The sequence below is a fragment of the Triturus cristatus genome, chromosome 7, assembly GCF_964204655.1.
Source record: "Triturus cristatus chromosome 7, aTriCri1.1, whole genome shotgun sequence".
NCBI classification, from domain to species: domain Eukaryota; kingdom Metazoa; phylum Chordata; class Amphibia; order Caudata; family Salamandridae; genus Triturus; species Triturus cristatus.
In genome coordinates this window covers 1,103,278,357-1,103,302,902 of record NC_140590.1, presented here as the reverse complement: position 1 = coordinate 1,103,302,902, position 24,546 = coordinate 1,103,278,357, and the positions used below count along the sequence as shown (strand labels likewise).

General features: G+C 43.4%; 1 protein-coding gene across 1 annotated transcript in view; it reads left to right on the top strand.

Moving 5' to 3' along the window:
* LOC146811159 (uncharacterized) overlaps positions 1-24,546 on the top strand; it is a 183,580-nt gene that overhangs the window by 20,759 nt on the left and 138,275 nt on the right. The window contains exon 4 of the mRNA XM_085618220.1: positions 6,299-6,358. Coding sequence (XP_085474346.1) covers positions 6,299-6,358 — 60 coding nt within the window. The remainder of the gene's footprint in view (positions 1-6,298; positions 6,359-24,546) is intronic.

The following is a 24,546-nucleotide window of genomic DNA, read 5'->3' as shown; positions in this document are numbered from 1 at the left end:
GGCCCTCTTGCATCACCTGCATTGGGAGGTTCCCCAGTGGACTTGGTGGTGACTGCTATACCGAGGCTTGTGAAATACCACCTGGCTGAGGCTCTTGCTGGGTGAGTCCTGCTGGCTGTTGGAGAGAGTGCTGCAGATTGCGCAATGATGCCAATGTCCAGGTGAGGAGAAGGCGGGACATGTAGTGGAGAAGGTCCGGGTGTCGAATCGGCCCCAGGCCAAGCACCTGTGGGTGACCACCCCCTGTGGCGGGTCCTCCCCTGTGGCAGAAAAGCGTCACCCCACTGCTTTCAAGCAGTGCAAGAAGAGAAAACATAACATGATTTTCTGATGTACTCATGCTATATTTACTTTGCTGGCAGGAGGGTGTGTGGGGCTGCTCTACTCACAGAGCAGGTCAAGGGCGGGGTGGTATGCCCACTCAAGTGTGCAATGACTGTTTGGTTGGCCCTCTCAAGCCGCCCAAAGCAGTCATGCACACTTCCCTGTTTGCAATGCAGGCTGCATTACAACTAGGCCTGGGCGGTAAATTCCGTTCCGCTCGTGGAATTTGCGGAATTTCGGTAATTTTGCGTTCCGCGGAGAACGCGAAATTGCCCAAAATTCTGCTTTCCGCGACTTCGCGAAATTTTTTCTTGTTCGCGTTCTCAAAATGCGTGTTCGCGAGATATTTCTCCCCGAGCATGCAAACAGCAACTGTGAACAGGAAAAAAGCATCGCGATCAAGCAATTCCGCGTGTTCGCGGAATTTCTGCAACTATAAATACAGAGTACAGCTACAGCTATTTGCCACACTACATTAACTATTACTCGCCTCTCTACCATGCACTGTGTTCTGGCTAGAAATATAATTTCTCATGTCATAAGTGTTTTATGTTCTCCAATAACTTCACAGGCTATAACTTAGGTAATATCCAAGGGTGTAGGTAGTGCATGGAGAAGGGGTGAGCTATAGTTCATGTAGTGTGGCGAGTGAGGTGACAAGACTGTGTACGGAAGTGCGTGAATGATATTACCTGAAAGGTGGTGTGTAAGTATACATTTGAGTGAAAAGTATGGTGTACAGTAATATGAACATGGTGTGTAAATGCTAATTTCAACATTTGGTTGTGCATTGTAAGATGTGTCGGTTAGAAAGGAGTGCTGTGTCAAGTGAAAGTGCCTTTTCAACTCACTCATTTGTCCATATGAATTCTGCAATACCCCTTTATAACAGGTTTGCAACACTACGAAATCTGGAAGCATGCGACTGACTAAACAATTCCTTAAAAACACCATCTGATCCAGATAATACCAACAACATAGCAATAAATAGTTAATGATTTAAACTACTTAAAAATTATGTCCTGGAATAAAGCGGACTATAATCAGAAAAGAGCTGACCCTGATTAGCTAGCATTGGTACTACAGCATGATATCAAATGCTTCCAAGAAACATGGGAAATTGGTGACATCCATATAGATGGCTAGTCCTTCTACCTCACCCTTACACCACCCTCTGCTGCTGGTCGACACAGTGGGGGACTATTAACCCTTGTGTCTAATGCAGTGGGACCTAAGATAAAGATGTTTGTAGCCACCTCACCGTACTATCAACTACTATTATGTGAAGTATCTAAAGAGCAGGACTGGTGCTATTGGATTATTATCAATTTCTACAACAACAACTTAGGTATTAATATGCCAACATTATTTTCCCCCCTGGAAAGGGATATTAACCTGCTCATTAATTCCCATCCCAAAAACCTTGAAATAAACCGGGTGTGTGATTTTATTTCCCATAACTGTAGGCAGATGGCCACTACAGCCTGCAATATGATTGATAATTATGGGGAGAGGCCTCTTCATTTTAAACATAATGAGTATGGATATTGTCTTAATAAACTACTAATAACCCTCAATCTTGAGATTATTAACCCCCACAACGATACCACAGGCCAGATACATTCTACGTTCTCTTCTGGGTCCTACTACTCAGTATAGGACTATTTACTGACCTCTGCGATTATTAGAGCATGTTTCTTGCATACAAAAATAACTTTTTATGCTTTTATTGACCATACGGCGATCACTACATATATCCAATTTGCCCAATGACCAAAATCCACTCAGAATCCTTTACCTCGACCCCTTATTGGTAAGAAAAATTGAGTCACTCTAAAATTGGAAAACGTTAATACCCAACATTTTATTGGAGTTGTTCTGTTTAAAATGAAAGAAGACATTTATTAGTGCTTAGATTTAAATCCATTTGATATAACAACACTTTTAGCCTTTAATCACATTTTAGTGGAAATCAAATGAAAGTATTTTTTGTCCAAAAACACACAACCCACAAAGGTAGGCAAGGTAGTTTATTGGTGTTTGTTCAAAAGCCCTAAGATTACTCCATACGGCTTTGCGATCGATCTCACGAGACATCACCCTGGTGAGATCCCTTTGCTATAAATACAAATCGGCAAGATCAGCAAGAGTACGGGCATTGAAAAAGGAGGAATGGGAGAAATTACGAAAAACAGCCGTAATGCTAGATAGCAAAGGGTTCTGGAGTGTAATCAATGCAAATTTTTTAATAGTAAATACAGACATTACCCTAGATATGCATGTACCGAAAGATATCTTGGTGGCCCACTTCAAAACAGTATTTAGAAATGATGGTGAGGTACCCACTTTGCCTACACCTCTTACAAAGCCTCCTACCATTTAATCTTGAATTAATAAATCATGCCTTGACACAGTGCACTAGGCTAAAAGCACCGGGCCCTGATTGAGTCCCAGTAGATTTCTTCCTAGATAACCAGGAACTTTGGGACCCACTCCTTACTAATGTTTTAATGTCATAATAAGGATGGGTGTATTACCCTCTTGGAAGAAGACAGGTATAATACCTATTTTTTTTAAACGGGATATGGCCACCCCAAAAATCTACAGACCAATCTTGTTATTGGATTCTACGGCCAAATTATTGGGCTGGCTTCTTTTTAAACAGATTGGAGGACTGGGCTTCTGAAAGGAATATCATAATTCCCTCAAAATATAGGGTCAGACAAGGAAAGGGAACATTCGACCAATGTCTAAATCTTAATTTGATCATAGCTAAATATATCACAATCAAGACCGGCCATTTGTACATGGCCTTAGTGGACCAGTTGGCCTCCTTCGATTTTGTTGTCCATTCCAAGTTGTGAAGTGTTATGGAAGAAATGGAAGCCGAAGTAACAATATGCAATGTTATCCATGGTATGTATGCTGACACTACTGCTTGCATCAGATATGGTAGAGAGGGTGAGTGCATGAGACACTTTTAACATTACCCGAGGAGTAAGACAGGGATGCGTTCTTGCCCCATTTTTATTTGCCTTACACATGAAGACCCTGAAGGGATCCACTAGGGACGTCCCCACTGTAACTCATCCCCTATTTGCATCCTGCATTATGCAGATGACTTGGTGCACATACCGGCAGTGCAGTTAAAAAACTTATAGGGGATTATACAAACTTTATTGGGAACCTGGCCCTAAAATAAAATGAATCAAAGTCTTTTGTTCTTGTTGCAGGCAAAAAGTTTAAGAATTATCCCAAAATGTGTATCAAAGGGGAAACGCTTGAGGTTGTGGACTCTTTTTAATTACCTGGGGGTGACGTTTGACCAGGAGAATAATTGGCAAAGTATGGTAATCAACAGGGGCCTGCAAATGGAAAGAACCATTGGAGGGCTCTTCAGCTTTATACAAAGACTTGGTTCAAAACCAACTGACACTATAAAAAAGATTTACCAGGCAAAGGTAGTGTCAGTTGCAACATATGGGGCAGCTATATTGGGCCTATGTGATATATCTAAACTCCAAATTTTAGAGGATAACTTTTTGCGGAGACTAGGTTCTCTTCCACAACCCTGCTCTTCATATAATATAAACTGCAAATGTAATTTCGCCTATATTACAGACCGGATTCGAATTGTCCCTATCTTACTTTGGCATTCAGTCTGGAAAAAAGAAAAACTCAATCTAACCAGGGACATTGTAAAAGATTGCCTGAAACCAATACCTTTTAACACAGAGGATAGATGATTTCATATTTTCATATTTAACATCAGTCTCCAACTATCAGCATAGATACATACTGCTGCAAATCCGGTTGCAATGTATTCCCTTGATGCTAGGCCATTCTGCCAACACATATTCTAGTAATGCACTGCCACCTTGTCTATGTGATGGTCAATCCTCCCAGAATGACCTCAATTTCCTGTTCTTTTGTGACTTATACGTGGATGAAAGGAAAAGATATATTCTACCACTCATGCGTAATCTCAATTTTAGCCAAAGACACCCAGCGTTGTATTATCTTCAACTATTGTCACACCCTTTTGTTTGATATTGTGTAGCCTCATTCCTCCTGTCTGCCATAAGAAGAAGAAATATAATAGCACATTAATTGAACATGGATGATTGTTTGTTTACATAGAGAGAGGGGCGATGCAAAGGATGAATGTCATAATTATGAGATACATTTTACAATTTGTACAATTTTAACATTGCTAACGCTCTGCACATCATTCGATATTTTAATATTCATATTGTAATTGCTCAATTGTTCTTAAAATACTTTTTATGCCATATTTAGGTGCCGATTCCGATCCTGGAGAAACCGGGTACGAACCATCGGACGGAGCATTTTCTCCGTCCGACTCGTACCCGATTGTAACACTTTACAAATATGCAAGTACGATTCGCACGGAAATACTATTTTCGTACGAATCGTACAAAACACCGACCGACGAAAATTAACATACAAATGTGATCCGGGAAAGCGCCGACGTGACGTCGGGATGCATGCAGCCTGCGTTTCACGAACCAGGAAGTACGATTCGTACCCACAGCAGTCCGGACGGCAATATTTTTACGGCACCCAAAAAGTGCCGGGAAAGCGAAGTACCCCGCGAAACGACCAGAATAGGGGGCCCGGTACGCGCCGTACCCCCCCCAGCCCCCGTAAGTACACGCCGAACCCCCCCAGCCCCCGTAAGTACGCGCCAAAGCCCCCCAAGCCCCCGTAAGTACGCGCCGAGCCCCCACCCGTGTATGTACACCCCCGTACGTATGCACCGTACCCCCACCCGTGTATGTACACCCCCGTACGTACGCACCGTACCCCCACCCGTGTTTGTACACCAGTGTACGTACGCACCGTACACCCACCCGTGTATGTGCACTGGGGGTTTGTGCCGTACATACACGGGTGGGGGTACGGTGCATACGTACACTGGTGTACATACACGGGTGGGTCTACGGGCGTACGTACACTGGTGTACATACACGGGTGGGGGTACGGTCCGTACGTATGGGGGTGTACATACACGAGTGGGGGTTCGGCGCGTACTTACGGGGGCTGGGGGGGGTTGAGCGTGTACTTACGGGGGCTGGGGGGGTTTGGCGCGTACTTATGGGGGCTGGGGGGGGTTCGGCGCGTACTTACAGGGGCTGGGGGGGTTCAGCACGTATACGGGCACATGTCTCCATGGTTGCTATGGGAGTTCGGTCCGTACGGTGTTTTTTCCATACGGTTGTAACATCGGACGCACGGGACGGATCGTACTTGCGCGCTCGGACTTCACTTTTCACATTTGTACGGTAAATCGTCCGGGGACATGTCGGACACATTTTCCGACCCGAGGACGTGTGGGGAAATGTTCCCAATGCGATTCGTATGGACTTTTTCCCATACGAATCTTACTTGGCAGTTTGTACGGCACTTGTACGATTCCATGGTGGTACAGACATTTATATCCTATGAAGTATTTCAGCTCCACCGAATCTTAATCACATGGAGCCATGTCTGATTTCAAATGCTTAAATGATACATTAAACTACCACAGTAGAACAAATAGAGTACCATTTTCTCATAGATAAACAACACTGATTAGTGAATAAAGAACTAAAAAAAAATATCCCAGTGATATTGAAGCTTATAATAAAGTGATGCAAGTTAAATTCACATATATAAATAGAAATTGAAATACTCGCATAAATTATTCACAAAGAAAACAATGATATCAGCTCCACAATCCATATTGGAACATGTCTAGTACCCCAATCAGGATGAAGTATTCATATAAAGGCAAATGCATAAATCACCAAAACTCTCTCAGAAAATACGTATCTGATTACTTTTTATCTTTCCTGGTATCTCTCCCTCTTCCCTCTTTATAATATTATGTATAAGTATAGCTATGCATTGCAAAAATGTAATTTTATTCTTTATTTTCTGGATAGTCAACTCTCTTATCTTTCTCTTTAAGGATCCGGAAAAAGCAAAGGAAAGGACAATAGCAGTTTTGGAATCAATACAGGCCTTGATTGTAAGTCATCAATATTTTATTATCCATTCTTAAAGATTCAGTGTGCATATATGTCAATTGAAGGAATGACTCCAAGAGTCAGGATTCTCATCCAGACAATACTCACACCGTATTATGACTTTGATATCATTGAAATCTTGGAATTCTAAATGTTAGCTCTATTAAATGGAAAAGTACAATATTGTGCATTGGCCATTCGTATGATTTGTAATGCCATCCCATGCAAGTACTTTCACTAGATGTCATTACTGTAGCATATGTCTTTCTACTTTCATGATGTTCCATTCGTCTGCGTATTGCAGCAATACACACAGACTTTAAACAACCATTGCAATGCAGTCATTAAAACACACTACCTTTACAACATGACTGCATTTACATTGCATGCCATTACAACGCAGGCATTACAATGCATGTCACTACAACGCATGCCATTACATTGCATACCATTACAACGCATGCGATTACAATGCATACCAATACCAGGCATGCCATTACAACGCTTTATAAGGTAAGTAATGGTGATTGTTTTTGTTTTAGGGTGGGTATGGGCTTGGGGGTATATGGGAATAGTGATTTTTACCCCTAAACTATCCAACACTTACCCTACTGTTACACGCACTCGAGTGGGAATAGTAATTTTTACCCCTGCACTATCCAACACTTACCCTACTATTGCACTCACTGGAGTGGGAAAAGTATTTTTTACCCCTACACTATCCAACACTTACCCTACTGTTACCCTAAAAGTATTATGCTTTGTAATGGTATACATTGTAATTGAATGCGTTGTAAAGGTAGTTTCTAAAAATGCGTAGTATGGCATGCGTTGTAAAAACATGCAATGTAATGGTAGTTGCAATGTAAAAACTGCATTGTAAAAGCATGCGTTGTAAATGTTTGCGTTGTAATGTCATATGTTCTACCCAGACACAAGCAAGCACAGCCACACATATTCACGGATGCACTTTTACACATTAATACATGTATTCACACAAATGCTGAATGAAAGGGTGAGTTACTAAATACTTAGATTGACAACCACTTGAAGAGTGGGTGATTTGTGTATGATTTCAGTAATTTTCTGAAAACACATGGCACATGGGTGTCATAACACCTTTCAGAGGGCTGGGGGCAAGCAGGAGCTACTGGGACCATCCATATGGGTTAAGGCCTTTTACGCCTGATGTCCTGGAGCTCGGGTTTCTATTGATCCTGATCAGCTAAGCCTAGTACCCCTTCAGCACTTGTCTGTCAATAGTAGTGTAGGTCGAGCCGCCCAAGGCTTTTCAGGGGCTAGGTAGATGCATCAGGTGAACACAGTCTAACAACTCAAAATATGTTCAATAGCAGCAATAAATGATTGTCCATACAAATCCTTGCATTTATATACAATCACAAAGTATAACATGGCATACACAAATAATACACACAGTCTCATGAAGTTAGGGCTCTAGTGTTCAAAAATGGGTCCTTGAGTCCACTTACCTCTCACTACTGGTAGTTGCTATTCCCCATTCGCTATAGGTGACATTCAAGTGAAGCCCCCATAGTAATCAGAGTCTCAGGAGTCCCACTCCGACTCTTCCAAAAGTCAAACATGTTCCAGCACCCAAAGCACTATGTAGCAGAACAAAGTTCTCTGGCGCCTTACGAATTAGTCTTCTAAGCTCCTACAGGGGTTGCTCTACTGGAGTCCTTAGAAGCATTTCTGCATCATACGTTGCAGAGGGCTGCAGCAGATGCTGATGGTGAGTAGAACTCAGCTCTGCATGGACAGAGGAAAGGCTTCCATGGTGCTTCCTCCGGTGAGGTAGTAAATTCCTCTGATCCTCCTGGTGGGGGAGACAGTCACTTGGCTTTTGATCCTCTGTTGGAGCTCAAGCCCGCACATGTCAGCACAGCACCCTCTCACCTCGACAATAGCTCAACTAGGCAACGTCCCTTGTTCTTCGCAGTTTCCCCATCCGGTGTATGGTGTCAATGACCTTAATCCACACACTGGCAACAGCTCGATCAGCATGGCAGTACATTTGTTTTCACGGAAATCACTATAGCAAACAGGGTCCCTGGCTTCACTTAGCACATGGACTATGGCCCCATCGGCGTGACAGTAATCATCATGATAGCGCCCTCTGACAAACGGGGTCACTGACTTCACTCTGAACATAGGCTAAAGCCGCGATTGGCATGACAGTAATGTTCACAGCGGCCCCTTATGACATACGGAGTCACCAACTTCACTCTGCACATGGGCTACGGCCCAATTATTGCAGCAACTATTTACTCACTTCTCACTGTGGTGATCGCCTTGCCAGGATCCCGTCTGAAACACTCTCCCTCCAAGCACTCTCCTGATCTTCATTGGGCACATTGATCTTGCAAAACAGACATTGAAGGGTGCTCCAAGCTCCAGGGGTAAGTGGTCTTGGATTCCTTTAGTGATGTCCCAATACCCAGTTGGGAGGCTGGCAGGCCTTATCCTCCATCACAGGCAGAAGTATTACAGAGCTACCCTCCTCCACAGCCCAACTGACTGTTTGACATTTGACAATTTTGGGGGCATCAAGCTCCCCTTCCTATAGTCCATTTACAAACACAAAATGTGATTTAGAGGCTTTGAAGTTAGTATTGGAGGAGTGCTTCCCCAATATCTATCCTGCTTTTTCACCAGAAAGCAATCTATCACATCAGGAGTGACTCCAAATCTAATAGCAGCACAACACAGGCCATTGGAGTGACTAGAGGGTCATATCTGGATGTCGGCCAGAGTGGTATGTTCATCACAATGCTACACCAAGCCACAGCGTTACTTTTTATGATTCTTTTATCTACACCAGCTCCTCCCTCAGATGTGCCCAGGCCACTTTCCAGTCACATATCCCTGAACCAAAAGCTGTTTGAAGTGTACTAAAGAGCCTGGCTCTTCTTCTTCCAGGGTGTGTTTCTCCCAGCTCTCAGGAATGCAGTAATATACAAATCTGTCGGGGAAAATACTTCTATTTCTACATGCTTCTCCAGTCAGTCCTGGGTCTCTCAAATTTGAATCCAGTTTGTATCCTTGGCAATAAAGGGAAAGCTGAAGGTGACAAAGAGTGGGGTTCCTACTACTCAGGGTATAAAACGTACCACCGTTGGTCACTCTTATTTGACATTGTTACATTTTTACAATGCTCAATACCACCCAAACAATCTAAGCACATTCAGGTTATGGGGTTGTTACTAAGAAAATTGCAGGGTACTAACATACTATCAGTGGACATTGTGGTGGCTAGAGACTTTAATTACTTTTGTGTGGGGATCTCAGGGTGAGGGGGAACAGGAGGTGGCTACAGCCTGTATGTTACTATCAAGCCATCAATTTGAACATACACCCCATGAATTGTAAATATTTCTTTATATTGTGAAACGTTTATGGTTCTTTGAAACAAAATAAAGGTATTTCTGACTTGACTTGAACATATACTTCAAGTTTTTTTGCTGAACAGATTGTTGATTGAGTTTAATCTAGTATTTATCCTGGAGAAGATTGTCCCTACTGTGAGAGCCTTATATACAACATTTATAGGGCAGGGCTGTGAGATATTTATTGACTGTTTGTACTTTGCTCTTCCCACTAATTACTAAGACAGAGATACCTATGAGCCCCTTCAGTGACAATAAACCAGTGTGTATGTGTTTAGGTCAGCCCACCTTGCTTCAAAAATGCCCAGTGGGATCAGGTGGTATTACTGCCATTATTTGGCAGGGGAGGAGATTGACATGGTCTCAGTTGGACCCTGATATTCTATAGGGCATTATATACTCGCTATTAACTCAGGGTTTTTCTAGAGGATAGCAGTTTGCCTGGGGATGTTTTGGGGTATTTGCCTTTATTTCCAAAGTGACGTCTAGTTTTCTGGAGGCCCAGTTATCTTGTGGCACCAAGGAAGGGGCCAGATGGTTTGATAATGGGTCTATCCAAGCACAAAAGTGGCTTATAAATGCTTTGAGTACCAACCCTGGAGATCCCACCCTTGTGAAAAATAGTCATTTCCAATATAGAGAAGAGCTTGTGCAGAGGAAGAATGTCTTAAGGGACATGGGATGGGAAGAACTGCTTAATGCCAGTACCCTAAGAAACATTTTCAAATTCTGGAAAATTTGTAAATAGCACATTCATGGCCTCTGATTTCTGGGGTTACATATCACAGAGGACAGTTGGGTTTCCTTTTATGAGTAGTGTTTTGTATCTAAGATGTGTCTGAAGGAATGGAGGAGGGGATGTTAGTTGGGACTTCCAAATTGGTATTCTCCCTTTAGGAAGTGAAGACGGGAATAGCAGGGTTAACTAGGAGGAAGGCCCTTGGTCCCAATGACATCTCGCATATGTACATTGAGGATGCCGAAGTATGGGCCCCGGTTTTAGCCGCACTGGCTAATGTGGCAGTGAGGGAGAGACGGCCGCCATCATGGGCTTGTTCTCTTACTATCCCATTCTTTAAAAAGGGAGATAGGGACAACTCGGTGTGTTACAGACTTATTTCTTTCCTTGATTCTGTTGTGAAGATAGTTGGGTGTATGCTCTTGGACAGATAGGGGAAGTGGGCTGAGGACAATGATGCCCTACCAGATGTGCAGTTTGGTTGTCGCACTAGGAGTTCATTAGTTGACCAGTATTTAAATATTTTTATGATCTTAACTAAATACACTATGATTCACCCAGATTCTATCCATTTAGATTGAGTTAATTGACGGAAATTATGTCGGTTTATATTGTCCAAGGGATTGGACCACGATATTGTCCTTGTCTTAAGAGATTTACATATGAATACCGCTGCTTCGGGTCATTATGTTAGTGATTTCAAATGTTCCCATAGATGTTTTATCAAAAGGGGGGTTAGCCTGGGCTGCATTTTGGCCTTATTTCCTTTTAATTTATATATCAATAGTTTGGAATAGGCCTTGATCGACACTGTTGCAATTGCCTGCATGTGGGAGCCCTGTGTTTGCAGGTGCTCTTATAATTCAGATGATACTATGCTCATGGTAAAAACAGCAAAGGGGTCATAGCCCCTGTTGGAATCATTTGCCAACTTCATGGAAGACATGGATTTGACAGTGAACATTCAAAAATCCTATATGATGGTGGTAGGTCCACGTAAGACTAAGACATGCTTCTTTATGTTGGGGTACAGTGCTATCCCAAAGACTGGAGTTCTTTCCTATTTAAGATTGCTCTTTGACTCCTAAATCGTTGGCACCCATTGGTGAACAGAAAAAAAGGAAGATTTCATAAGGGCAAACTCAGCAGTGTGCAATTTTGCCTCTATACTTGGGAGGAGACCAATTCAGGCCCTATTACAATTGTATTTGGCTAAGAGTATCTCTAGTAGTTTAGGGAAGTGAAGTGTGAGAGTTTGTCGATCAGGCTGACTTGCAGTCTCTGGGAAATTCTTTTAAAAGATGTCTCCTATGTGTTCAGCACAGTGTTCTGCCATTTTCAGTTCATGAAGAATTAGGGTTGGGCTATATACAGACTTTGCGCCCACTTTCGTTGTGGTTAGACCCATGGCAAAACTAAACTAGGAGATTTTAAAAGACTCCATGTCCATTGATAGGTCTTTTCAAATTCATTGGCTCCAATATATTAAGGATCTTTCTCAGAGTTTAGGAAAGTGTGAGCTGTATAGCTCACTGTAGGGAATCATAAAGATGGAACGCAAATGGACCAAATCATTTGTTTTTTTCCATAAGTCTTCGGCTAGAGAAGAGGGCGCTCCTATGAAACCTTGTATACGCAACAATATTTTATTAAAGTCTACCCTTGTTATTAATCCTTATCTTTCTATTGGCACATACAAGTGATTTTTATTGACTAGATTTAAGTTTGGGCTTTTACATTTTTGTGTTGACATATCCCCGGTGGAAGAATTAGGGTCACTCCCTTGACCTCTGTGACTGTGACGGGTTGTCTCCACAGGATACCCTGCATTTTAAAATATTTTGTCATTTTTATGAGGTTCCAAAGAAGGCATTAATCATACCATTGTTAAAAGAAACGGAATTTCTGACAAGTGTGTACCACTTTCTTGTATTTACAATTGTTACCCGAAGTATTCATTTCTGTTGTGGTATGTTTTCTGAATGGCGCTATGAGATTGAGGAAAACTTTATCATCAATAGATTTTTATGAGCTTCTTTATTTATTTGTTTATATAAACATGTATTTTATTTGAAGTATTTTAATGTCTATGTTTGTGCATTTTTATGGATCTACTGTTGATTTAAGCTTTTATGGTTTTCTGCAAAGAACCGTATAAGGCGTGTTTTGATTTGATTTGAAATACAGTGTCTTCCATGTGTTGTACCATTCACAAGCATACATACAAACTGGCACATCCATGCAACCATGCAGCACTACACACTAAGTTGAAATAGGCTAAGGGTAAGTTAAGCATAGAGACGAGGAAATTTACATGAGAGAGCATGGAGGACTCTCTCCAGTGACACAGATAAAATGTCTTATTCACTTCTGGTGATCATTACAATCTTTGATGCATGGACTGCTTGTCTGTTCATTTTGTTTAAACTTAGCTGCACAGACTTAAAGTATCAAGCTTTTTAGTGTCAGAGAGAATGGGAGGATCAGGGGAAGTGGTATTATGGTTCCTGATGCATTTCAAGATACCGCTGGTGTTGATTTAGGTTGTTCTGAAGCATCCTGTTGGGATAGTAATGTCCCTACATAGTATATGAATATATGGGTGAGTACCTATGACCTGAAGGCCTCTTGCATCTCTACCTAGCACCCTAACTTCTACTTTAGACCCTGGCATCATGCTAATCTACTGGGTGTGCAGTGGCCTAGTCCAGTCATTGAAAAAGTGAGCTACTGTGCTGTGGTCCAATGAGCCACACTACCCGTACCCTCAAAGTGAACAGAGAAATTCTGTGCCTGTTTGGATTATAGCATGTACGAAGTTGGTTGCATAATTTAATGTTTAGTAGTCTTATATCCTTGACCAGCTCTATATATCTGAGTAAAAGTCTGATCCAATCCCTCTAATGCAAATTTCTGCTGAAATGTTAAAACAAACAGCCTTGCATTGACATCCTGTGTGTATGTCATTGTGTGTGTGATTAAGTAGTATGTGTGCAGTAGGATTTAACATAGCTTAAATGACGGAACAGTACAACATTCTCAGAGAGTGGAAGTGTATTGCATATTTTGCTGTGGCTCTGAATGGATATCCAGACATCAAAATAAGGAGGAATGAAACAGCGCTACCTTTCAAAAAGTCAATGAAGACTTTATTATCAAAGAGCTGCTCATTAGTTCTTCCTAAGCAATGCCATTTGGTAGATTGTTTGAATGAAGAGTGGACTGAAGTTTCTGCTGTTAAAAGCAAGTAAGTCTCTAGATCAGGTGTGCCTTTTTGTCTGTTCCTTATTGCTGCTCAGAGGGGCTGATCAAAGCAAGATGCAGAAACCTTATAGTTCTGTGTGCCTGTTTTCGGATTGAAGACCACCCCAATACAACCTGCTGTGAAAAACATTACTTTACATTAGATTGCGTCTGGAGAGTTGACTTAGTAGAACACTTTCAAGATAACCACCTCAAAACAGTTCAGAAGTTTGATATAGTGGATCCACATTGTGCTCAAGAAAAGGCATATGAAAAATGGAACCCAGACCACTGAACTTTGTTCTAGTTCCATATTCTCAGAGACCAAGAAAAGAAGGGATCTGCAGAGTATTCGAAAGGCTATCGTGAGATGAAGGTTGCTATTTGACTACTAGCAAGTATCCAAGAGGTGAGGATCATAGTCTGCTCATTTTTTGGATGATCTAGGTGTCTGCCTAAAGCCTAGGAACTTGGTTGACGATTGAGAGGGAGAAGGAATGTGCATGGCCTTGCAAGAAGAGAGACTGCCCAGTTGGACTAGCCCAGCATGTTTCTGCCTGGCAAACCCCATAGAAAGTAGACTGACTGAGAAAACAAAGCCAGGAGTGACCTGTGCTGTAGAGGGTCTCCTAGTTTCTCTCTATAGTTCCTGGTGAGAACTGTGGAAGTCTAAGTACATCAACATATCAGCTGGAGGTAGCCAGTATCAGCCCAGATCAGGGCTGCATCTACCTTGCTGTATATATTGGCTGGCTTCTATCCTTTCTCTGCTCACTTTTAGGGATACATTTTTGCCTTTTAGTCTAAGCACTAAGAGTGGGTGTGTTTTCCAGCTTTCTTCTTCTCCCCTCATCTTTCCCTCTCATTGTCTCACTCCCAACTCTTCTGTAGTATATTATTCTCTTCCATTCTTTTCTACTCATCTTCATCCTCTCTTTGCCTCTCACCTCTTCTTGTATCTCTCCTTTGTTCTCAACCTCATATTTTGTTTTTCTTTTTTTCCACTCAGCAGTTTTCTTATTTTGCCCCTCGCTTTCTTCTCCCTTCCTCTTTATTATACTCTCCCCATCTCTATTTTCTGTCTCTCATCTTCTTCCGTCTCTGCCTTCCCATTACCCGTCTTTCTGTATCTCCCCATCCCATCACCTTCTGATTTTTACTTCTGCACACCTCTACTTTCCTTGCTCTTTTCATACATACATCTGTACTCAATCCAAAAATATCCCCTTAAACACATGCCAAACATCATATATATATATATATATATATATATATATATATATTTTTTTTTTTTCCTTTCTATCTCTAAACCAATCTCAGTAAATGCAAATAATTACACGTGACATGCTTAAGTTCTGACCATTGTAACATATCCCCCTATTTCCTTTCCATCTAAATATAGCACCTTCCATGTTTCATCATTTCCATCTTGTTACCTCCCAACTCCGCCCTCATCACCGAAATCCACCACAGTACCTCACATGGCAATAAAATCTACAACATACAATATCAGCACAATATATACCTCATCCAGATAGCACACATCTCTGACAATTCCACACATACCCCAATACCAGAGGGTATATTTACTAATGTTTCATGCAACGGATCACTGACAGAATATCAGAAACCAAAATATTGTGTGGACAGAAAATGGTGTCAAAAATATAGAGGACCAAACTATCAAGAAGGTAAGTGCAAATAAGTAAGTATAGATTTACTATTCTGAACTCTATGTACATAGAGTTGACTTTTCTGTGCAATATAAACAGAAAGGTTGCACATATCGTAACAATAGCTGCTACGAACCATGCTTGAGATACATACCCTCTATTTGGTTTAAGACAAGCCTAAACATTATATCTTACAAGATTGCCACCATAGTATCCCTTCTAGGACTCTGACTTTCAACTCCTTCACTTTCACTGTCACTGATTTCCATTTACAAACATTATTTAAATAAGGACTGAAATTAATGTATTGTTGACACTGAGGAAGGCGACCGAGCCGAAACATGTCCATCATCCTGGCTGTAGTGGAATAAACTATTGGAAGTTATAGTTGCTCCAGAGTGCGCTCAGTTCTTTCCTATTGTCAGGATGGACGATAGTGTTTTATATTATCTACTGGCGGTCGCCAGTAAATAGTTATAGTTAGGACCGTGTGTCCATAGGAAATCCGCAACATTCTATTTGGAATAACTTTGGCGCCGATTGACGAACCCTTGCAAATTTTTCAAAATCGGTGGGGCGCTCCGCTCTGCTCGTACCCTAAAAGTCTTGGGGGGATTCGTCAAGTGGGGGCTGAGAAAAAAGGGGGGTCCCAAAACGCGTTTTTCCCATGCAATTTTCCATAGGGACCTTTAGTCCAAGGTACAGCACAAACGGCTGAACAGAATTACTTTAAATTTGGCAAAGAGGTAGTCCTCAGGTCAGGGATGTGCCTTTTGCATATCTGGAGTGAATCTGTTCAGTAGTTCCTGAAAAATCAAAAGTAAAATCATATACATATCTGGGCGGAGCCTAACCACACATCTCATCGTGAGATCTGATTGGCTGTCAGCACTTCATCCAAGAAGTGTTGGCAGCCATCTTGGGACCAATATACATGATAGCACCTCATTAAAAAGCCTTGCAGTTAATAGAAGGTTTTAAGACTTTAGTTACATTATAAATCATTTGTTGATGGTACCATACTCATTTTAGGAATTGTGGTGTGTTCTAAGGGGATTTTACCATGTGAAAAAGCCTTCTGCTGTGATATGAATCATGTTTGAGAGAAAACTATTTTATCATGCTTTTGATGAATACAAGCCCCAGCTAGGCCCGCAGGACACAAGGGTTCGCTCTCCTGCAATGGAATCTATAAGGAAGTTGGCACGGAAACTGCAAAGTACAAAGACAAGGTTTATTAACCCTTAAGGGTGGTCCTACAATCCATACAATACTCTTCAGTATTGCATAGAGTAGCACAAAGAACTTACATACATGGTCCCCTTTTATACACAACAGAGGGGCTCATAAGTGGGTGGATACAACATAAGACAGAGAATATTACCTTTTATGGTCATTTTCGATACTGAATCAATATATGGGCGGAGCTGACACACTCCTTGAGCCCGCGAAAACATGGTCAAGCAAGGCTAACTGGTAACAGATGTGGTCAAGTCTGGGCATGCGCCAGATGGACAAAGGAGCTATTTATAGACTGTTACTAGGCAGATTACAAAAGCAACTAACACGGAGGTAGGATTTTTCTCGTGTTGAACACGTGGAGACATGACAATACAAAATGGAGTCCGAACTTCAGTCAACATAACAGAAGAGGCATACGCTAAAGAAGGGGGAATTCATGTCTTTAGTAAATGCTTAATCACATCGTTGTTTCAATTTACAACAGACGACCCTTTCAGCATTTACTGAAGACATCCGGTTTGTTAGGATAATCATCATATATGTCAATTGTCATCATTTCTTCGACTTCTTTAGCTAAACGTTTCTGATAAGCGACATCGGCAATAGCTTTCTTATCGGGAATACAGAATGATACACATAAGGAACAGAGCAAGGGACCACATTGGACACAGATACAACAAGAAAACAAAACTGCTACAATGATACAGAGACCAGTTAAGACCTTCCATCCCCAGGCAGTGATCAATGCCCAGAACCATCCAGAAAAGGACCAAGTGCCGTTTTCTGTATGGATTTCAGCTGCAATTTTATGCAGCCTGTTAATAGCATTATAGACTGATGGCGTGTGATCAGGGATAAACACACAACAGCTACTTCCGATAATTTTACAAGCTCCACCTCGGTCGGCTAACATAACATCTAGCACCATGCGATTCTGCAATGCAACAATTCTAGTAATTTGCAATTCTTCCGTAAGATTCCCAAGAGCAGCAGCAGTTTGGTTTGTCACAGCCGCTACCACTCTTGTTAACCTTCGAACCTTCCTACTGTTTAGGGCAGCTCCAACAAAGAAAAACAATCCTAAATTAAAATCAATATACTGTTGCAGACTGGTGTCAGTCTGATCTACATCATCAATTGATAGAGTACGTTTATACCTATTTACAGTCACATTATTCAACAATTTCAGATCTTTATGATAGGATGCTGGTGCTAAGAATACAGGAGGTAATAGGAATGCCACATAGCATACCCCAGACCAACCAGCTGGCAAGCGGTAATAACCTTTATTTCCACATACAAAGTATGTATTATGGGAGGCTAAGAAGGTACTATTGTTCAACCCATCGATGTTCAAAACGGTAATACAATCACTAACGCTAACAGGAATAAAACCCACACTCTGGACACACAGGTTCGCTTGAGCTTGTGCCACTTGAATCACAAATTTGTCCTTTCCCACAGTGTCTCTGGTGTTCGTAAAAATATAGGGAATCGATTCATTGTCTGGTCGGTACTCTTCCCATTCCCAAATTGTCCCATTCGCTTGCGGATACCCGTTTTTATCCTGGTGACATTCTTTGTTGAGTCTGAAGAGTAATCGTCCCACTGTGGGTTTCCGAGTGGCAAAAAGCAAAGTGTACCATGCTCTACAAGAGCCATTATGAGAGAAAGGAAGTGGTATGAATGGCGTTCCTCCTTTCTTCTGATGAGCTGGCATCATCCCACATATCCAACAGTTCGTAGCGTTTGTAGCAATGTGGGTATGATGCAACATCTGGATGAAAGTGTTATTCAAATAAGACTGTCGATGCTTCAACTCTTGATACGGTAATGTATAAAAGTAGTGCACCTCAGGCACCGGGGTTGTCAACACAAGTAGTTTTCGAGCGGGAGTCACGTCCTCCACAAACCATGTGGTTATCCCAACAATAGCTACTGTCAGCATAAACCCTGACGCACAAAGGATTTTCTTTCTCTCCATGGCAGAATAAAAAGTCAATATCTTCCTGAAACTAAAAGTTTGTCAGAACTCTTCCCCTTGGGCAGCGGTCGATTTCTTCACCAGCGGGCCAAGACGGGTGTCGCTACACTAATGCAGGGCTGATCCCCCCCCCCTTGCCTCATTGGCTCTCCGTTTCACTAACCCAAGGGCCGTTCTGACAACATGTCCCGGTACTAAAGAACTCACTTCCTTGGCCTGCCTGAGATGATATCGCTTTCCTCCAGGAGTCTCGTGGTCCGGGAAGAGCTCCTCAGTGGCGTTTGGCTCCGTAGCACGGCCTGTCTCTGCAGCCAGAATTTCTCGTTGATCGGTCAATACAGCGGGTTCCACCAATCCAGGCGGTACTTTCCGACAGTGCAGGGAATGGATCCAATTCTTTCTGTTGGAAACTCGCACAGCCGTCCTCGTTGCAAGGAGAACCTGCTCAGGACCCACCCATCTTGGTTCCAAGCTGTTCGTCCTGTCGAAAATCTTCACCATAACATAATCGCCAGGTCGGAGACTATGTCCTTCACCGGTAGACCGATCAGGGAGCGCCTCCCGGACCTGTTGATGAATAGAAACCAAGTTATCCGTTAACTGTGCCAGATAATCATTCATCATTACACAAGGTACATCGTACACAGTCTTAGGTTTTGGTGGACCCCAAATATTCATTGGGCGTCCAAAGACAATCTCATACGGTGTAAGACCGGATCGAGAGTGTGGTACCGATCTAATTGACAATAACACCAGCGGTAAAGCATCTGGCCAAGTCAAAGACGTTGAAGCTTGAATTTTAGCGATCTTGAGCTTCAGTGTACCATTATACTTCTCGACTAGTCCCGCAGATTGAGGGTGAAACACTGCGTGGAACTTCTGGGTGATGCCCAGGCCCTTCAAAACATACTTTATAACATCCGCTATAAAGTGGGGTCCATTGTCACTCCACAGAAGTCTACAAACACCATATCGAGGGAAGAACTCCTTCAATAGCAGCTTAGCGGTAGTCATTGCAGTATTGTCTTTCGTAGGGTACGCTTCAACCCATTTACTGAAGGCGCAAACCACTACCAGAACATACTTCAAATTATTACAGCGCTCAAGCTGGATGTAATCCATCTGCAAAACCTCGAAGGGTGCAGTAGGTGTCGCAAATCCTCCTGCTGGAGTTCGAGTACCTTTCCCTGGATTATACCTCAGGCAGATCATACAGGTCTGCACCACCCTCTTTGCCGTGCTAGAAATCTCTGGATGCTCCCAAACTTGAGTAAGCAATTTCACAATTGCGGAAGCTCCAACATGTGCTAGCCCATGTGCCATCTGAACCATAGGTTGTACAAAAGCTGTGGGTAATTTCCATCTATCCATCTGCTTATTTCTCCAGCAGCCCTCATCATCCAATTCTCCCTCGCTGGACCATTGCTCCCGTTCTTTATCAGAAGCGGTCCTTTGCATTTCTCGCACTTCTTCCTTCGCCTCATGCCATCTTTCCACCTGTGACTTCACTACATACATGGCAGTAGCACCGGGCTGCATCGCAGTCTCCCGTGCCACTCGGTCTGCTAACGCATTCCCTTCTCCAACTTTATCGACTACTTTCCTATGGGCGCTACATTTAACGATGGCAATTTTCTTCGGATATGTCAATGCAGTTAAAAGGTTGTGAACTAACTCTCCATGCATTATTTGTACTCCATGTGACGTTAAAAACCCTCTCTCCTTCCAGAGCAGGCCAAAGTCATGCGCTACTCCGAAGGCATAGCGGCTATCTGTATAAACATTCACACACAATCCTGTACTGAGCTCACATGCTCGTGTTAATGCTATCAGTTCTGCTGCTTGAGCTGATTTCTGTGGTATGCGTGCTGTCTCTACTATCGTTTGCAATGTGGTAATTGCATACGCTGCTGAAGTCGTACCATCTGGTAGCTTCAGGCATGATCCGTCCACCCACAGTTCTCCATCTACATCTGGAAAGGGCGTATCCTGGAGATCAATACGACCCTTTGTTTGTTCCTCAGTCACAAGAATACAATCATGTGCTTTCCGTGCTTCAGACTGAGTCTCGGGGTATGGCAACAATGTGGCCGGATTTAACGTTACGCACCTCTTCAACTTAATATGAGGAGCCAAAAGCGTCAACTCATATCCCGTTACACGGGCACTGGTCAAATGCTGCGTCTTTGTTTGATTAAGCAGGGCATCAACAGCGTGGGGGACTAATACCAACAACTTATGAGATAACACAATTCCCTCGCGTTGGCGTATTGACACAGCTGTCGCCGCAACCGAGCGAAAACACCCTGGTAATGCTCGGGCAACAGGATCAAGTACAGCCGAAAAATATGCACAAGGGCGCTGCTTATCGCCGTGCATCTGCACTAAAACTGATAACGCACATCCATCTTTCTCATGCACATACAACGAAAAGGGTTTTGTATAGTCAGGGGTCCCTAACACTGGTGCTGAACAAAGGGCCTGTCGTAATTGCTGAAAAGCAGCGTCACACTCATTTGACCAAGGGATCGGGATAGGCGTGTCTTTTGTCAAAAGGGCTAATAATGGCTTAGCTATGTGTGAAAACCCCAATATCCACTGCCTACAAAAAGAAACAAGACCCAAAAACGCACGCACGTCCTTCTGCGTGGACGGCGTCGGCGTGTCCAGAATTACTTGGATACGATCTGGTGTGAGTGCACGCCCCTCCTTAGACAAAAGGTGACCCAGATAAGTCACCTTTGGTCTACAGAACTGTAATTTCTTCCGAGATACTTTATGATTGTGGGATGCCAAAAAGGAAAGCAAGGATAACGTACTCTTTTCACACAACTCCGGGGTGTCGGCCGCCAGCAAGATGTCATCGACATATTGAATGAGGGCGACCCCCTCGAGCAGAACAAAGGAATCCAATTGTCTTTTCAAAGCTTGACTGTAAATGCTAGGGCTTTCTGTATAGCCCTGAGGGATCCTACAAAATCGGTAAGACCTATTATTTAAAGTGAACCCAAAGAGGTATCGACTATCGGGATGAATGGGAATGGAAAAGAAGGCATTTTTCAAATCAATAACTGAGAACGTGGTCGCCGTAGGCGGGACCAAAGTAAGCAACGTCGTGATATCAGAAACCACTGGGTACTGAGGTATCACGATCTTGTTCACTTCTCTCAAATCAATTATAAACCGATAAACTTTGGCATCCGTATCCTTTTTCAAAATGGGGAGAATCGGACTATTACAGACGTTGTAGGGAACTTCCTTCACTACTCCCACCTTAATCAAATCCTGCACAATCTGTATAAGAGCCTCCTCCCCCTCCTGGGAAATACGATACTGTGGGAGGCGTGGTAACACCGCCCCCTCCTGAACACTAACGTGAACCGGCGGAATCACCATCTGTCCCACATCAGTATCCGAAGTGGCCCACAAAGCACGAGGGAGAGTAGCTAACAGAGCATCCTCTGCGACCACACACATCCGTTCAGACCGGGGGTAATTGTCATTCAATATCACCCGCACACCAGCAGGGGAGCAGCGGATCGTAGCTCTGAAATGCTTTAACATATCAAGGCCCATAATGTTGTCCGGCGTGTGCGGGGCAAGCAAAAACGGGCAGGGTGCAGAAAAAGAATCAACCTGAAATGTGAGGGGCCGCGAAAGAGGGCTTCGGGAGAGTGTACCATCAAACCCTACCGATGTAACCATTAAGCCAGATGGGGGAGCCCTCGGAACCAATTGTTTAGACAGCGCACTACGTGTTGCTCCTGTATCCACTAGGAACTGATCAGTAGAGCCCAAAACCTCAGCTGATACATAAGGACCCTTCTGATCAACCGGCACCTCAAGTGATTCTAACCCCCATCCAAAGCATTCCTATGCATGCTGAGAATCATGGTACCCAGAACGGTCAATCCCCGACATTTGATACTGGTTCTGTCGATCGAAAGCATTAGGTCTATCTCGTTGTTGCCTGGCAGGGTCAAAACGAGCGTGATCGTTAGAATTCCCTCTAAAATTCGAGAAACCGCCTCTACCTCTCGGGCCACCCTGACTATGCCCCTGACGCGAAGCATGCAACGCCGGGCAATCCCTAGCCCAATGTCCCGATTGCTTGCAATACGCACATTGATTCCTATTCAAATCAGATCGGCCCGAGGGAGGACCATAAAATCTTCCCCTACCTCTATTAACACCCCGTCGGGGCGGGCCATATACTTGTGCCAACATCACCTTTGTTTTTAAATCCTTCGATTTCTTCTCCTCCTGGCCCTTCGCTTCTTGCTCCTGACGTTCATAATACTGAGCTATAGTCAGAAGGGCTGTCGGGGTCGCAGAGGACCAAGAACTCTCACTCGCCTTTAGACGGGCCGCAACTGCCGGCAGTAAATTCGCCACATATTTATCAGCAAAAAGGTGTCGACCCGTATCATCCGTAAGCGACTGGCCACTAAAGTCATGAAACGTCTCCTCAAAGCGCGTAAAGAAGTCTGCAACTGACTCGTCAACTTTCTGCTTACATGAAGCTAACATATTCCAGTCAATCTTTTTAGGGGGGATGATTGTCTTCAGCTTAGTCAGAATAGCAGCAGGGAGATCTAAGATAATCTGTGGTGGTTTCTGCGCGGGCTTCCGCTCCCTATCCTCATCCTCAAGCTCAGACCACCGAGCCTTAAAAGCGGCTGGATCATCCACCTTACGGACAGATCGCCACATATCCGGTGGTAGAATAAGGCCAAAGAACAGATCTATATCCGCTAAGGTCATAACGCAAGAATTCAAGGCCCCTTCGACTTCTTCGTAAAAGGCCGCTGGATTCTTGCGGGGGTCAGGTAATGCATTCTTTAATGCCATAACATCAGCTCTATGCCAGGGAGTATAAACCCAATTATACACAAAATATCCCTTAGCATCGGCGGAGGTAATGTCCGGACTAGTCCCCGCTCCTTTAGGAGGAACATACAAAGGCGCCGCCTCTCGCATTGGTTTAACATGCACTATATCACTCTTATCTGACTGGGAGGTGGATGAGTGGCCATCTGCGGTACACGAATCCGACTGCTTCTCCTCCCCAGCTTGTTGGCGCGCTTTTTCTTTAAGGCTCCTCACCGCGTCCCGCAATGCAAACAGCCGCCGAGCCGCATCAGGCGCCTTAGAGGGAGAGAAAACACCGTTACGCAATGCTTTAGCATCTAATACCACATCATCCGGCTCAAAGACACTGGAATATTTCCGGAAAGCAGTAATCACTTCCTCAGAAAAGTGGCCCAAAAAATATAATTTTTCTCTATCCTGCCACAGCTCCCAAGAGCGCAACAATTCATCCAGGGACACCTTGCCCTTGAGTGCACGGAAAGAAACTTGCCGAAGCTCACCCATTCGGTCAGTCATTAGCATGGACCGCGTGTCTACCTTACCCGGAACCGATTCAGAATCTTGTGGCCTCGGGGCAGACGCGCCAACATAAGGGGGCGGAGAGTGATCTAATAAATAAAAATCATCATCAAGATTATTAAGGACAGGATAAAGTGGCTGACGAACAGCATATTGACCCGAGACTTGCAGCCTACGCTCTTTCTCTTGTCTCTCCGTCTGTTCTCTTTCCTCCGACGCTTCGCTTCCTGTGCTCGCACATGATCATTCTTCCGCTGCTCTTTATCAAACAGCGCTTTCTCACGTTTCTCTCGCTCACGTACTTCCTTCACCCACAACCGCACACACTCAAACATATCCTGACGAGCACGCCATTTACACATACACTGTTCCACATACTCAATCTTACGCATATCAAACGATCCATACAAGGGCCATCGTAACTCAGGATCCTTCTTAGTATATTTCCTCCATACTGTGCTGTACATTATGGAAGAAAGACCATGCTTCACATACATATCCCTATTAGGAG